The sequence below is a fragment of the Scyliorhinus torazame genome, chromosome 11 (assembly GCF_047496885.1).
Source record: "Scyliorhinus torazame isolate Kashiwa2021f chromosome 11, sScyTor2.1, whole genome shotgun sequence".
NCBI lineage: Eukaryota > Metazoa > Chordata > Chondrichthyes > Carcharhiniformes > Scyliorhinidae > Scyliorhinus > Scyliorhinus torazame.
Genome location: NC_092717.1, coordinates 151,552,713 through 151,568,941, shown reverse-complemented (window position 1 = coordinate 151,568,941; position 16,229 = coordinate 151,552,713). Strand labels below are relative to the sequence as shown.

Sequence of the window (16,229 nt, the reverse complement as noted above, 5' to 3'; positions counted from 1 at the left end):
GGGCAATTTTGGACACACAGGACAATTTAGTATGGCCAATCCACCTAACCTGCACATCTTTGGACTGAGAGAGGAAACCGGAGCACCCGGAGGAAACCCACGCACACACGGGGAGAACGTGCAGACTCCGCACAGACAGTGACCCAAGCCGGGAATCGAACCCGGGACCCTGGAGCTGTGAAACAATTGTGCTAACCACTATACTACCGTGCTAGCTATGTGAAATTAGTTTTGCAATCCGATTTCATTTCCCAATGGGCACCTGTCCAGAATTGGAACTCAACCCACAAGGATGGATGCTGCAGGAAATCATACCTCTTTTGTTACAACAAAACTAGTCTGCACAAGCTGACTCTGGTCATCATCGGAGAATTCACCAAACCACGCTACTTCCATCATCTAAACCTAAAGTCACAACCAGGCTAACACTCAATTTGCAAAGACTGATTCCACCCTAATAATACCAGGTGTGTACTTGGAGCTAAATTAATTACTGACGACATCAATGCATAGAATAAAGAACAATACAGCACAGGAACAGGCCCTCCAAGCCTGCGCCAATCGCGTGTCCTATCTAGACTAACTGCCTGTATCCTTCAATACCCTGTCTGTTCATGTGCCTATCCAGATAAGTGTTAAAAGTCGCTAACGTATCTGCCTCAACTACCTCACTTGGCACTGCATTCCAGGCCACCACCACCCTCTGTGTAAAAAAAACTTCCCACGCACATCTCCACTGAACCTTTGCCCCCTCACTTTGAACCTGTGCCCCCTTGTAATTGTCATTTGCGCCCTGGGAAAAAGCCTCCAACTGTTCACCCTATCTATACCCCTAATAATGTTATAATCTTCTATCAGGCCGCCCCTCAGCCTCCGTCTCTCTAGGGAGAACAATCCCAGTTTATTCAATCTCTCCTCATAGCTAATGCCCTCCATACCAGGCAACATCCTGGTAAACCTTTTCTGTACTCTCCAAAGCCTCGACGTCCTTCTGGGAGTGCGGTGACCAGAATTGGACACAGTATCCCAAATATGGCCTAACCAACGTTCTATATAATTGTAACAGAAATTTCAAGCTTTTATACTCGATGCCCCGTCCTATGAAGTCAAACATGCCATATGCTTTCTTTACCACCACTTCCACCTGTGCTGCCACTTTTAAAGATCTGTGGACCTGCACGCCCAGATCTCTCTCTCTGTCTCTATGCTCCTGATGTTCTGCCATTTATTTTATAGCTCCCACCTGAATTGGATCTACCAAAATGCATCACCTCGCATTTGTCCGGGTTAAATTCCATCTGCCATTTCTCTGCCCAATTTTGCAGGCTATCTATATCCTGTCGTATTCTCTGACAATCCTCATCATTATCCGCAACTCCTTCAATCTTAGTATCATCCGCAAACCCGCTAATCAGACCAACTACGTTTTTTCTAAGTCATTTATGTATATATTACAAAAAGCAGCGATCACAGAACTGATTCCTGAGGAACACCACTAGTTACATACCTCCATTTGGAAAAAACACCCTTCCACTGCTACCCTCTGTTTTCTATTGCCAAACCAGTTCTGGATCCATCCAGCTTGTTCACCTCTGACCCCATGTGATCTAATCTTTTGCACCAGCCTGCCATGAGGGACCTTATCAAATGCTTTACTAAAGTCCATGTAGACAACATCCACAGCCCTTCCCTCATCAATCATTTTTGTTACCTCAAAAAATTCAATCAAATTAGTGACACATGACCTCCCTCGTACAAAACCATGCTGTCTGTCGCTAATAAGACCATTCACTTACAAATGTGCATGGATCCTATCTCTGAGAATCTTTTCCAACACTTTCACTAGCACTGACGTCAAGCTCACTGGCCTTAATTACCCGGATTATCCTTGCAACCCTTCTTAAATAGCGGTACAACATTGGTTATCCTCCAATCCTCTGGGATCTCACCTGTGGACAATGAGGACACAAATATTTCTGTCAGATGCCCAGCAATTTCATCTCTTGCCTCCCTCAGTAATCTTGGCTAGATGCCATCTGGCCCTGGGGATTTGTCTACCATAATGCTTTTTAACACTTCCTCCCTCGTAATAACAACCTGTTCTCAAGTGTTTACACATCCCTCTGAGACACCACCAATCAACATGTCCCTCTCCTTTGTGAATACCGATACAAAATATTCATTAAAGACCTCACTTACTTCCTCTGGTTCAATAGCTCAATATCAACATGCAAGAAGCAACTTCCGGGTGCGGCGATGACCAGCTAAGTCACACGTTTCGGCAGCTTCCGGTGGAAAGGACTTTTGGGCTCTTAATAGGAGCCCCAACGGCAATTTTAACGGCTAAAAACACTGTGCGGTAAACCAGAAGGGAATCCCCCCTGGACACGGATGGAAAAAGGAGAGGAAAGTGGCCGGATTGCGGTGGATCCTCCAGAGCAGCGGCCAGGAAGGCAGGCACAAAGCAAGATGGCGTCGGAAGGAGGCAGTTTAATATGGGGCCCTGACCAACAAGAGTTCCTGCGGCGTTGCGTGGAAGAACTTAAAAAGGAGATGAAGAAGGAGCTGTTGGCCCCGATATTGCAGGCGATTGAAGGGCTAAAGGAGGAGCAAAAGACCCAGGAGCAGGAGCTTCGGGTCGTGAAGGCAAAGGCTGCTGAGAATGAGGACGACATACAGGGCCTGGTGGTGAAGACAGAGATGCACGAGGCACAACACAAAAGGTGTGTGGAAAGGCTGGAGGTGCTGGAGAATAATGCGAGGAGGAAGAATTTAAGGATTCTTGGTCTTCCCGAAGGTGCAGAAGGGGCGGACGTCTGGGCATATGTGAGCACGATGCTGCACTCGTTAATGGGATCGGAGGCCCTGACGGGCCCGTTGGAGGTGGAGGGAGCCTATCGAGTTATGGCGCGAAGACCGAGGGCTGGAGAAATTCCTCGAGCCCTAGTGGTGAGATTTCTCCGATTATAAGGACAGAGAGATGGTCCTCAGATGGGCAAAGAAAACTCGGAGCAGTAGGTGGGAGAATGCGATGATCCGCGTATATCAAGATTGGAGTGCGGAGGTGGCGAGAAGGAGGGCCAAGGCGGTTCTGCACAAAAGGAAGGTTAAATTTGGAATGCTGCAGCCGGCAAGACTGGGTCACACATCAAGGGAAATACCACTACTTTGAAACGGCAGAAGAGGCGTGGACATTTATTGTCGAGGAGAAACTGGAATAAGCGGGCTAGAAAAAGAACGTTTGGGACAAAGTGGTGGGGTGAATATGTGGGGTGAAGAGGGGGAAAAGGGGGAAGAGATGATTTCCCAAGTTGTTAATCCTGCGACCCTGTAACTTTTCTCTCTTCCCCATGTCGGGGGGGGAGGGAGGATGAGGAGCTGGGGGCGCCGGCCATTGGGGTGGGGCCAAATGGGAAGCGCGGGCTTTGTTCCCGCGCTGTGGTAATCATGGCGGGAACAGGGAAGCAGGAAGGAGGGGGCCTCGCACAGTGGGAGCCGAGGTCACGGGGGGAAGCCGAGGTCGGCCAGAGTTTGCTGACTTCTGGGAGCAACATGGGGTGCAATTACGCTAGTGAGGGATCTAGCCGGGGGGGGGGGTTAACTGGGTTGCTGCTGCTGGGGAGAAGGGGGAGCTGGTAGGGGGTGGGGTGGTCGGGGCGGGAGGGCGCCGTTGGGGGGAGATACGGCTACGTGGGAACCGGGTGAGGAGCTGGATTGAAAAAGGAGATGGCTAGTCGACAAGGAGGGGGGGGGAGGTAAAGCGCCCCCAACCCGGCTGATCACGTGGAATGTGAGAGGGCTGAACGGGCCGATAAAGAGGGCATGGGTACTCGCACACCTAAAGAAACTTAAGGCAGATGTGGTTATGCTGCAGGAGACGCATCTGAAACTGATAGACCAGGTCAGACTACGCAAAGGATGGGTGGGGCAGGTGTTTCATTCGGGGCTAGACGCAAAAAACAGGGGGGTGGCTATACTAGTGGGGAAGCGGGTAATGTTTGAGGCAAAGACCATAGTGGCGGATAGTGGGGGCAGATACGTGATGGTGAGTGGCAAATTGCAAGGGGCGGCGGTGGTCTTAGTGAACGTATATGCCCCGAACTGGGATGATGCCAACTTTATGAGGCGTATGTTAGGACGTATCCCGGACCTAGAGGTGGGGAAGTTGGTAATGGGTGGAGATTTTAATACGGTGCTGGACCCAGGGCTGGACAGATCGAGGTCCAGGACCGGAAGGAGGCCGGCTGCAGCTAGGGTGCTTAAGGACTTTATGGAGCAGGTGGGAGGAGTAGACCCCTGGAGATTTAGTAGACCTAGGAGTAAGGAGTTTACGTTTTTCTCCTATGTCCACAAAGTTTATTCACGGATAGACTTTTTTGTTTTGGGAAGGGCACTGATCCCGAAGGTGACGGGGACGGAGTACACGGCTATAGCTATTTCGGATCACGCTCCACATTGGGTGGACCTGGAGATAGGGGAGGAAAAAGAACAGCATCCACCCTGGAGAATGGACATGGGATTATTGGCAGAGGAGGGGGTGTGTTTAAGGGTGAGGGGGTGTATTGAAAGGTACTTGGAACTCAATGATAATGGGGAGGTTCAGGTGGGAGTGGTCTGGGAGGCGCTGAAGGCAGTGGTTAGAGGGGAGCTGATATCTATTAGGGCACATAAAGGAAAGCAGGAGGGTAGGGAAAGGGAGTGGTTGTTGAAAGAACTTCTGAGGGTGGACAGACAATATGCGGAGGCACCGGAGGAGGGACTGTACAGGGAAAGGCCAAGGCTACATGTAGAATTTGACTTGTTGACTACGGGTAATGCAGAGGCACAATGGAAGAAGGCACAGGGTGTACAGTACGAATATGGGGAGAAGGCGAGCAGGTTGCTGGCCCACCAACTGAGGAAAAGGGGAGCAGCGAGGGAGATGGGGGGGGGGGTGAGAGATGGGGCGGGAGAGATGGAGCGGGGAGCGGAGAGAGTGAATGGAGTGTTCAAGGCATTTTATGAACGATTATATGAAGCTCAGCCCCCGGATGGGAAGGAGAGAATGATGTGCTTTCTGGATCAGCTGGAATTTCCTACGGTAGAGGAGCAGGAGAGGGCAGGACTGGGAGCACAGATTGAGACGGAGGAAGTAGTGAAAGGGATTGGGAGCATGCAGGCGGGGAAGGCCCCGGGATCAGACGGGTTCCCAGTTGAATTCTATAGGAAATATATGGACTTGCTGGCCCCGCTACTGATGAGAACCTTTAATGAGGCGAGGGAAAGTGGGCAGCTGCCCCCGACTATGTCAGAGGCAACGATATCGCTCCTCCTAAAGAAGGAAAAAGACCCGCTGCAATGCAGGTCCTATAGGCCCATTTCCCTCCTGAATGTGGACGCTAAGATTCTGGCCAAGGTAATGGCAACGAGGATAGAGGATTGTGTCCCGGGGGTGGTTCATGAGGACCAAACTGGGTTTGTGAAGGGGAGACAGCTGAATACAAATATACGGAGGCTGCTAAGGGTAATGATGATGCCCCCACCAGAGGGGGAAGCGGAGATAGTGGTGGCGATGGATGCCGAGAAAGCATTTGATAGAGTGGAGTGGGATTATTTGTGGGAGGTGCTGAGGAGATTTGGCTTTGGAGATGGGTACAGTTGCTGTATAGGGCCCCGATGGCGAGCGTGGTCACGAATGGACAGGGGTCTGATTATTTTCGACTCCATAGAGGGACGAGGCAGGGATGTCCTCTGTCCCCGTTATTGTTTGCACTGGTGATTGAGCCGCTGGCCATAGCATTGAGGGGTTCCAGGAAGTGGAGGGGAGTACTCAGGGGAGGAGAAGAACACCGGGTATCTCTGTATGCGGATGATTTGTTGCTATATGTGGCGGACCCGGCGGAGGGGATGCCAGAGATAATGCGGATACTTGGGGAGTTTGGGGATTTTTCAGGGTATAAATTGAACATGGGGAAAAGTGAGTTGTTTGTGGTGCATCCAGGGGAGCAGAGCAGAGAAATAGAGGATTTACCGTTGAGGAAGGTAACAAGAGACTTCCGGTACTTGGGGATCCAGATAGCCAAGAATTGGGGTACATTCCATCGGCTTAATTTAACGCGGTTGGTGGAACAGATGGAGGAGGACTTTAAGAGATGGGACATGGTGTCCCTGTCACTGGCAGGTAGGGTGCAGGCGGTTAAAATGGTGGTCCTCCCGAGATTCCTTTTTGTGTTTCAGTGCCTCCCGGTGGTGGTCACGAAGGCTTTTTTCAAAAGAATCGAGAAGAGTATTATGAGTTTTGTGTGGGCCAGGAAAACCCCGAGAGTGAGGAGGGGATTTTTGCAGCGTAGTAGGGACAGGGGAGGGCTGGCACTACCGAGCCTAAGTGAGTACTACTGGGCCGCCAATATTTCAATGGTGTGTAAGTGGATGGGAGAAGGGGAGGGAGCGGCGTGGAAGAGATTGGAGAGGGCGTCCTGCAGGGGGACTAGCCTACAAGCTATGGTGACGGCACCGTTGCCGTTCTCACCGAAGAAATACACCACAAGCCCGGTGGTGGTGGCTACATTGAAAATTTGGGGGCAGTGGAGACGACATAGGGGAAAGACGGGAGCCTCGGTGCGGTCCCCGATAAGAAATAACCATAGGTTTGTTCCGGGGAGAATGGATGGGGGATTTGGAGCATGGCAAAGAGCAGGGGTAGCACAATTGAGAGATCTGTTTGTAGATGGGACGTTTGCGAGTCTGGGAGCGCTGACGGAAAAATATGGCTTGCCCCAAGGGAATGCATTTTGGTATATGCAACTGAGGGCTTTGCGAGGCAACAGGTGAGGGAATTCCCGCAGCTCCCGACGCAGGAGGTGCAGGATAGAGTGATCTCAGAGACATGGGTGGGGGGATGGTAAGCTGTCGGACATATGTAGGGAAATGAGGGACGAGGGGGAGATCATGGTAGATGAGCTGAAAGGGAAATGGGAAGAAGAGCTGGGGGAGGAGATTGAGGAGGGGCTGTGGGCTGATGCCCTACGTAGGGTAAACTCATCGTCCTCGTGTGCCAGGCTAAGCCTGATACAATTTAAGGTGTTACACGGCGCATATGACTGGAGCAAGGCTCACTAAATTTTTTTGGGTAGAGGATAGGTGTGCGAGATGCTCAAGAAGCCCAGCGAATCACACCCACATGTTCTGGTCATGCCCGGCACTACAGGGGTTTTGGGTGGGGGTGGCAAAGGTGCTTTCGAAGGTGGTGGGGGTCCAGGTCGAACCAAGCTGGGGATTGGCTATATTTGGGGTTGCAGAGGAGCCGGGAGTGCAGGACGCGAGAGAGGCTGATGTTTTGGCCTTTGCGTCCCTAGTAGCCCAGCCCGGCGCAGGATATTGTTAATGTGGAAGGAAGCCAAACCCCCGAGTGTGGAGACCTGGATAAACGGCATGGCAGGGTTTATAAAGTTAGAACGGATTAAGTTCGTACTAAGGGGTTCGTCGACTACCTCACAGAAAGATAGAGGGAATGGAAAAGAAGAAGACAACAGCAGCAACCCAGGGGGGAGGGAGAGGAATCGGACGGACTCTCAGGGATGTTATTGTATATGTATAGGCATTTGTTTTAGGTAATGTATATTGGACTGTTGGATTGTATCTTTGGAGAGTATCTATTTTTGACAAGGCAGATGCCATTTAGTTTTGTTTTTGTTTCTGTTCATATATTATTTATTTATTTGTTTAAAACTGGCCACTGTTATTTATATTGCTTTATTGTTGTTTAAAAGAAACACTACGTACTGTTACGTTTGGCCAAAAAATCTTGAATAAAATATATATTTTTTTAAAAACATGCAAGAAGCTATCAATGAAATAACAGGTGATTAATTTTTGTCCGTTGTGAAAGATCCAAACTGCAAGCTGAAGGTGAGATGGCGATGACACTGCCAGTGCTTTCATCCATACAGTCATCCACTACATAATGAAAAATCAAGTGCTGCCCATGTGACACATTCTGAGAACATGTTACACCTGACAAAGGCAGAGATGAGGAATAAATACAAACAGTTAAAATGTATTGATTTCTTCGTACCTTCATTCATTCAACAATGGCCGATTGTGCATGCACATGGATATTCGCATTTCTGTTACCAGTGGAAATAAAATTGAAGTTATTTGAATTGGTCATCTTCAGTTTGTTTGTTTTATTATTCTGGCTGCTGGCATGGTGATTTAGAAACTCCTCTTTACAATGCGGTCTCACCTATAATGTGGTCCTGTGATGTGAACTGCATCATAGCAGCTTCCCAGTCTATATTGGAGAATTAGCTTACATTTATAAACTCCAGTCTGTTAGAAAATTCATAGGCCAATCCAGAAGTGTGTGATGGAATGCTAATGAAGACCACAAACCAGGGGAGGGGACTCTGGGACTCACTGTTACGAAAATAGTCCATTGAGTGTTTTCAGAAGGGAATTAGGCCAATTTACCAACATTCACACTTTGTAAAGGAAATACTTAGTTATGTTGGATAGTTAAAATGTTGATTTTTAACAATTGTCATGCAAAAAAAAACTGTATAGCTGAAAATATTTTTGCAGTTTTCCGGCCAGTACAACCACTCAAATGTTATTTTGTGATATATTTTAAGAAATATATGTAAAATCTATCCCTGAATTTAATGTCTATTTAACTGATTCACAGTACAGGTTTGTCATCACTGCAGTAGGTACTTAAAAATTGTACAGGTTTTTATCTTGGATAAAGAATGGGAAATGTTTTAATTAAAGAGATATAAAATTTGCTAATTATTCAAATCTATTCCCTAGGTATGGTGAACAGGGAGGTTCTGGAGCAAGTGGAACGGGGCTACAGAATGCCTTGCCCTCAGGGATGTCCAGATTCTCTCCATGAGCTCATGAAACAATGTTGGAAAAAGGATCCTGATGAAAGGCCAACGTTTGAATATATACAGTCCTTCCTAGAAGACTACTTTACTGCTACAGAGCCCCAGTACCAACCTGGAGATAATCTATAAGTCAAGTCAACTGCAGTAGGCTGTTGGTCCGCAAAACTGAAGGACTCCCAAATGGTGTCTTGCTCTTCAATGCGGAACCAACATTGAAATGCACAGTCTGGAATGCTACTGCGCGGTTGCACAGAACCACTTTTTTCATGAACTGAACACTTGTCATCCTTTTGCCGTTCCACATCAGGGTATTAAAGGAATTTTTGTGAACACTAATCATTTTTAGCTTAAATATGGTGTAGGAACAACAAGGCCCATGTTTCTAAATGTGAAGACTTATACAATCTTCTAAAATTCTAACCTAGGTATTAACTAAAATCCTGTATTTTTGGAGCGGAATAAGTCTAACTTTTTAGAGTATTGATATAATAACCTGACTTAGACTAAATTTGACTGGGTCTGTTAAATGTAGAATGGGTGCAAGAGTTAATCTTGATTTATTGGGAGACCGCAATTCGATGGCTGTATGTGTGAGTATTGCACTGTGTTCAATATTTCTACTGATGTAACTGGAAATGCAGCATGAGATTTTTTATACATAGTTTGTTTGGATTTCATTGAAAAACACAGGAAAATAATGAAACTAATGTTTTGTAACATTGTTTATAAACTAAACTACAATTCTTTTAAACTTGAAATCATGTCCAATTAGCTTCATGGAGGTAGGTATGGGGTGCTTTTTGATTTTTGTTAGGAATAGTTGATTTCAGAATGAACAGCCATTAGTGACTGTAAAAGGTTTGTTGTTTAAAAATATTGTTTATTTCTACTAGAGAAACACATGCTGAAAATCAGAAATCATGAACAAAATAATCAGAACTTGCAGATCCAGACATATCGAGCAATAATTCATAGAGTGGTACTGCTGCAATTGTGATAGTGACCAAGCTAAAAGTGTCAATCATGTGTGAACTGCAGCTGCCAAATTTTTTTCTCTACTGTGGGAAGGAATGCAGAAACTTAATCATGATCTTATCATTGCTGAAGCACAATTCCCTGAAATGGAGCAACAACATTTCCAGATAATGAATACTAACTTTCAAATGTTTACAGGACTTGCTGTAGCTGTGGAAATTGTTCTACCTACCCTAGTCAGTGCCATCACTTGTACATTTTTCTCCTCCAATTTATTTTGTGATAGCGATTTTAAAATTCTTTATGAAATCACAGATTCTATGATTTTTGTAACTTTTATCGAAAATAAGCAAGCTTGGTTGTCTTTTCTGTATGAATATCAGAACTCCACTGCCAGAAATGTTCTCTGGCCATTTTGTTTAATCAGTAAACTGAATCATTCCTGTAATAGCATTTGTACAGTAAATAAACACTAATTTGTGTCACCTTAATTAATGCTTCACTCGGAGAAAAATGGCTTCATTTTAGTATTTCACATAATCCCTATTCTCTTATTCCTTACCCTCGCAAGCAAATGTCTGACTGCAATGCAAAATGTTCTGTTGCAGAATGTTCTTCATTGATATCCCATCTCGAAGGCAAATCCATTAGTTTCCAAGTTATAGGTCAAACCATGCAGGAAGGACTTTTGAACTGCCATATCTATAACCATCTGTGTCACTGAAATTTATGCTATACTTTGCAGTCTTGTCTACTGATTCAACAACTTCAGTATTCAAATACGCTGACAAACATCCATACTTTGCGAGATACAACCGGTGTGAGATAGGATAAGGAACCAGAGATAAAGGAATGATATAAATATTTTCTCCTCTTAGGCAGTCCCTCGTAGTTGAAGATGACTTGCTTCCACACTAAAAATGATTTCTCAGAGACTGAGGTCTAATGTGCAACCTGCGGTTTCTCTCGCAGGTTGGGAATATGGTGGTTGGAGGAGTGCCTGGATTCTCATGCGCTTCTTTTGCTGTCAACGCTTCACTTCAGCTCTCGGTGACGAAACTGGAGGTATTTAGCTCCTTCCAGGATGCTTTTACTCCACTTTGGGTGGTCTTGGGCCAGGGATTCCCAGGTATCGATGGGGATGTTTCAATTTTCAAGGAGGCTTGAAGGGTGACCTTGAAGCATTTCCTCTGCTCTCCTGGTGCCCACTTGCTATGTCAAAGCTCTGAATAGAGCGTTTAATTTGGGAGTCTTGTGTCCGATACGCAGACGATGTGGCCTGCCCAAGGAGCTGATCAAACACGATTACTTCTTTGATGCTCGGGATGTTGGCCTGAGTGAGAACACAGACTGTGCACCTATTCTACCAATGGATTTGCAGGATCTTGCGAACCAGTGCTGGTGATACTTCATAGAATCCCTACAGTGCAGAAGGAGGCCATTCGGCGCATCGGGTCTGCACCTACTCTCTGAAAGGGCACCCTACCTAGGGTCAGGCCCCATTCTATCCAAGTAACCCCACCTAACCTTTTGAATGCTATGGGGCAATTTAGCATGGCCAATCCATCTAACAACTTTGGACTGTGGGAGGAAACTGGAGCACCCCGAGGAAAGCCATGCAGACACTGGGAGAAAGCGCAAACTCCACACAATCACCTGAGGCCGGAATTGAACCCAGGTCCCTGGTGCTGTGATGCAGCAGTGCTAACCACTGTGCCGCCCATTCTTCAGGTTTTTGAAGTGCCTGCTGTACATAGTCCACATCTCTGAACCATGTAAGAGGGTGGGTATGACTACTGCATTTTGGTTACATGGTCTTTTGCTGTATTTTTGATATATTACAGGAGCTAATGTAATTGAACGTTTCTTTGTTACAATATTTAGGATGCCAGAAAAGCTACTCTCTTTAAATTATGTTAATCTATGTTGCTTTCATTATTTTTGATGCAGTGCAGTTGATAAATTAGAATTGTTTGAGGTTTTTGGTGAGTATTTCATTTCCATTAATATGCTAACTTTTGGGGGTTTAAGTGATGGTGTGGATTGAACATTCCCCTTTTCACCTCTGGTTTGGATTCAAATCCAGACTATGCTGAATGGCAACTATTTAGGTAATGATGCCCAGAGTATGCCAGGGGGGACAGAGGGTACAATTTTTTTTTTAAAAAAGCAACAAATAGGGCTTCTAGTGTCGCCAAGTAAGCGCAAGATGCACGAAAGGTGGCTCCCGGGAGGGTCTTTGTTTTTTTTATCCCATTAACCTGTTCTTGATTTGATTTGATTTATTGTCACATGTACCGAAGTACAGTGAAAAGTATTTTTCTGCAGCCAAGGGAATGTACACAGTACGTACATAGTAGACAAAAAGAATAATCAACAGAAAACATTGACAAATGTTACATCGAGAAACGATGATGTGGTTACAGTGTGGAACAAGGAGCCAAACAAAGCAAATACATGAGCAAGAGCAGCATAGGGCATCGTAAATTGTGTTCTTACAGGGAACCGATCAGTCCGAGGGGGAGTCATTGATTAGCCTTGTAGCTGTGAGGAAGAAGCTGCTGTTCCTATGTCTGGATGTGCTGATCTTCAGACTTCTGTTCTTTCTGCCTGATAGAAGAGTCAGGAAGAGGGCAATGCCTGTGTCTCTGATGCTCTCTGCCCCCCTGAGGCAGCGGGAGGTGTTTACAGAATGAAATGTAGGGGTGGCAAGCTTGTGTGATGCATTGGACTGAGTTCACCACACTGCAGTTTCTTTCAGGGGATTTTGGTGTCCATACCCAGTTATTTGATCTGGTGGACTTTTGTCGAAAACGCCGTCGAAGCCCAATGCGAAGCAAGCTCAGGAGGGTAGCCCATTAAAAAAATTTGAAGAAGGGAAGATGGCTGCCGCGCCCATTAGATTACACACGCTGGCTGCGGTGATGCAGGAGCTGGAAAAATTTGGCAAACCGATGGATAGGCAGTTCAAGCGACAGAGCAAGGAGATGATGGAATCATTTAAAGCCACTAAGGCTTTCGACCCGATTCACGAACAGCTTGTAAGGACCTCAAATGTGGTGAAATGAAATGAAAATCGCTTATTGTCACAAGTAGGCTTCAACGAACTTACTGTGAAAAGCCCCTAGTCGCCACATTCTGGTGCCTGTTCGGGGAGGCTGGTACTGGAATTGAACCGTGCTGCTGGCCTGCTTGGTCTGTTTAAAAGCCAGCCCCAAAGCACAAGGTGAGACATTGAAAGGTGTGGAGGAGGCCTTGTTGCTGCTTGAGGATCAGTTTGCCTTGCTGGAGGCGGAGTTGCTGCTTGGGGCATAGCAATAAAGACCTGCGGTTAAAAGTGGAGGGTTGAAGCGTTTTCTTTTTAATTCGTTCATGGGATATGGGCGTCGCTGGCTCGACCAGCACTTATTGACCATCCCTGAGGGCATTGAAGAGTCAACCACATTGCTGTGGAACTGGATTCACATTTAGGCCAGACCAGGTGAGGACACAGATTTCCTTCCCTAAAGGACATTAGTGAACCAGAAGGGTTTTTACAACAAAAATTGACAAAGGTTTCATGGTCACGTTTTAGACTTAATTCCAAATTTTTCTTAAATTCAAAATTCACCATCTGCCATGGCAGGATTCAAACCCATGTCCCCAGAGCATTTTTCTGGGTCACTGGATTACTATCCAGCCATAATACCACTACGCTACTGCGTCTCCCTCAGGTTGGTGGGGCTGCTGGAAAGAGTGGAGGACTCGAAGCCGACCGAATATTTTCCGGATTCCGGAGATAATCTCTCGGCTGGTGGGAGAAGATGAGTTGTTCTCCCCTCGGGAGTTAGAACATAGAACAATACAGCGCAGTACAGGCCCTTCGGCCCACGATGTTGCACCGAAACAAAAGCCATCTAACCTACACTATGCCATTATCATCCATATTGAAATGAAAATCGCTTATTGTCACAAGTAGGCTTCAAATGAAGTTACTGTGAAAGCCCCTAGTCACCACATTCCATCGCCTGTTCGGGGAGGCTGGTACAGGAATTGAACCGTGCTGCTGGCCTGCCTTGGTCTGCTTTCAAAGCCAGCTCTTTAGCCCTGTGCTACATCAGCCCCAGTTGGATAGAGCTTATCGGGCACTGCGGCATGAGCCATCGCGGGTGCTGGTTATCTGCTTTCACAGCTACCAAAGGAGGGAGCGGGTCTTGGAGTGGGCGAAAAAGTTCCAAAATATTGACAGGGATGGGCACATGGTGCAGATATATCAGGGCATTGGGACTGAGCTGGGAAGAGACATGCGGCCTTCAATAAGGAGAAGGCTTATAGCAAGGGTGTGCAATTTGGGATGGTGTACCTGGCGCAACTGTGGGTTACAAGGGACTCAAGATTATTTCTTCGACACACCGGAGCTGGCAGAGGCCTTCATCAGAGAGAAACTGGTACCAATCTAAGGAGGACTGTTTGGGATCTGTGTATGAAGGGGGATGTTTGTGCAGTGTATTCATGCCTCTTTTTGTTATGTTTTTGTTTGGGCTGTAAGAAGGGGGATTGATATGTTTTTTGGAAGGGAGTGATGCTTGTTAATGTTGTTAGGGCACGTTTGTGGGGGGGGAGTGGGTCAAGAGGGTTTGGGTGTTTGGTGTTTTGGAAGGGGAACCTGGTTGGGGCCATTTTTCTGGTGAACAGGAGTGGAGTGGAGGGAGAGGCTGTGACTCGTTGGGCCAGGCAGGTTGGGGGCAATGGGTCTAATTTGTTTAGTTTGGGGATGGGGAAGGTTATGGCACCAGGTGGCCTACGAAACTGAAGGAAGGGAAGATTCTCTTTGTCTCACCCTAGGGATGGGGCTGGAAGCCATCTTAAGTGGGCCTGGGACCCGGGAATTTGTGTCAGCGTATTGTATCATGGTGGGGATAGCTAACTTGAGATGGGGGAGGGGTGAAAGATCCCCAACAAGGTTAGTCACCTGGAACATTGGGGTCTATGAAGCGGGCAAGAGATTTTGTTTTCCAATTAAATGGTTTGAGTTGATGTTTTTTATTAATTTACGAGATGTGGGCATCATTGGTTCGGCCAGCATTAATTACCCATCCTAGTTGCTCTTAGGTTGGTGGTGGGTTGCCTTCTTGAACCACTGCAGTCCCTGGGATGTAGGTACACCCACTGTGCTGTTAGAGAGGGAATTCCAGGAATTTGTCCCAATGACAGTGACGAAACAGCGATATATTTCCAAGTCAGGGTGGTGAGTGACTTGGAGGAGAACCTCCAGGTGGTGAGGGGTTCCCCGGTAACTGCTGCTCTTGTCCTTCTAGATGGTAGTGGTCGTGGGTTTGGAAGCTGCTGTCTAAGGAACCTTGACTAGTTACTGCAGTGCATTTTGTAGATGGTACACACGGCTGCCACTGTTCATCGGTGATGGAGGATTTGAATGTTTGTGGAAGGGGGAGCAATCAAGCAGGCTGCCTTGTCATGGATGGTGTTGAGCTTCTTTAGTGTTGGAGCTGCACTCATCCCGGCAGATGGAGAGTATCACTCCTGAAATGCTTTGTAGATGGTGGACAGACTTTGGGGGGGGTCAGGAGGTGAGTTACTCACCATAGGATTCCTAGCCTTTGGCCTGCCTTGGTAGTCACAGTGTTAGTACAGTTCAGTTTATGATCAATGGGAACCCCCAGGATGTTAATTGTGGGAGATTCAGCGATGGTAATGCTGTTGAATGTCATGGGGCAATGGTGAGATCCTCTCTTGTAGGAGATGGTCATTGCCTGACACTTGTGTGGCACAAATGTAACTTGCCACTTGTCAGTCCTAGCCTGGATATTGTCCAGGTCTTGCTGCATTTGGACTTGCACTGCTTCATTATCTGAGGAGTTGAAAATGGTCCTGAACCTTGTGCAGCCATCTGCGAACATCCCACTTCTGACCTTATGATAGAAGGGAAGTCATTGATGAAGCAGCTGAAGATGGTTGGGCCTAGAGCACTACCCTGAGGAACTCCTGCAGCAATGCCCTGGAACTGAGATGATTGACCTCCAACCACCATCTTCCCTTGTGCCAGGTATGACTCCAACCAGCGGACAGTTTTCCCATGTTTTCCGTTGACTCCAATTCAGTTAGGGCTCCTTGATGCCATACTCGTTCAAATGCTGTCTTGATGTCAAGGGCAGTCACTCTCACCTCACCATTTAAAGGGTTTTGGGGCTGATGTGGTATTCCTACAAAAACAAGAAAGGGTTTGGGACTGGTGTATTCCTACAAGAAACTCACAGGTGTGGGACCAAGCCAGGTTGCGGAAGGCCTGGGTGAGCCACATTTTCCACTCTGGGTTCGACAGTGGGGCCGGAGGGGGGGTGCGATTCTGGTCAGCAAGAGGGTTCTGGCTCAGGGGGGGTCGTTATG

At 47.0% G+C, this 16,229-nt stretch overlaps 1 protein-coding gene across 3 annotated transcripts in view; it reads left to right on the top strand.

The window, feature by feature from the left end:
• Positions 1 to 10,336, top strand: part of yes1 (YES proto-oncogene 1, Src family tyrosine kinase) — a 106,534-nt gene extending 96,198 nt beyond the window's left edge. For 2 of the 3 annotated variants that reach the window (XM_072467896.1, XM_072467895.1), the window contains exon 12: positions 8,791 to 10,336. In XM_072467896.1, coding sequence (XP_072323997.1) covers positions 8,791 to 8,999 — 209 coding nt within the window. In that variant the 3' untranslated portion in view covers positions 9,000 to 10,336. Of the gene's footprint in view, positions 1 to 7,867; positions 8,147 to 8,790 lie in introns of those variants that run through there. The other variant, XM_072467897.1, reaches the window with a different exon arrangement.
• Positions 10,337 to 16,229: the final 5,893 nt, after the last annotated feature.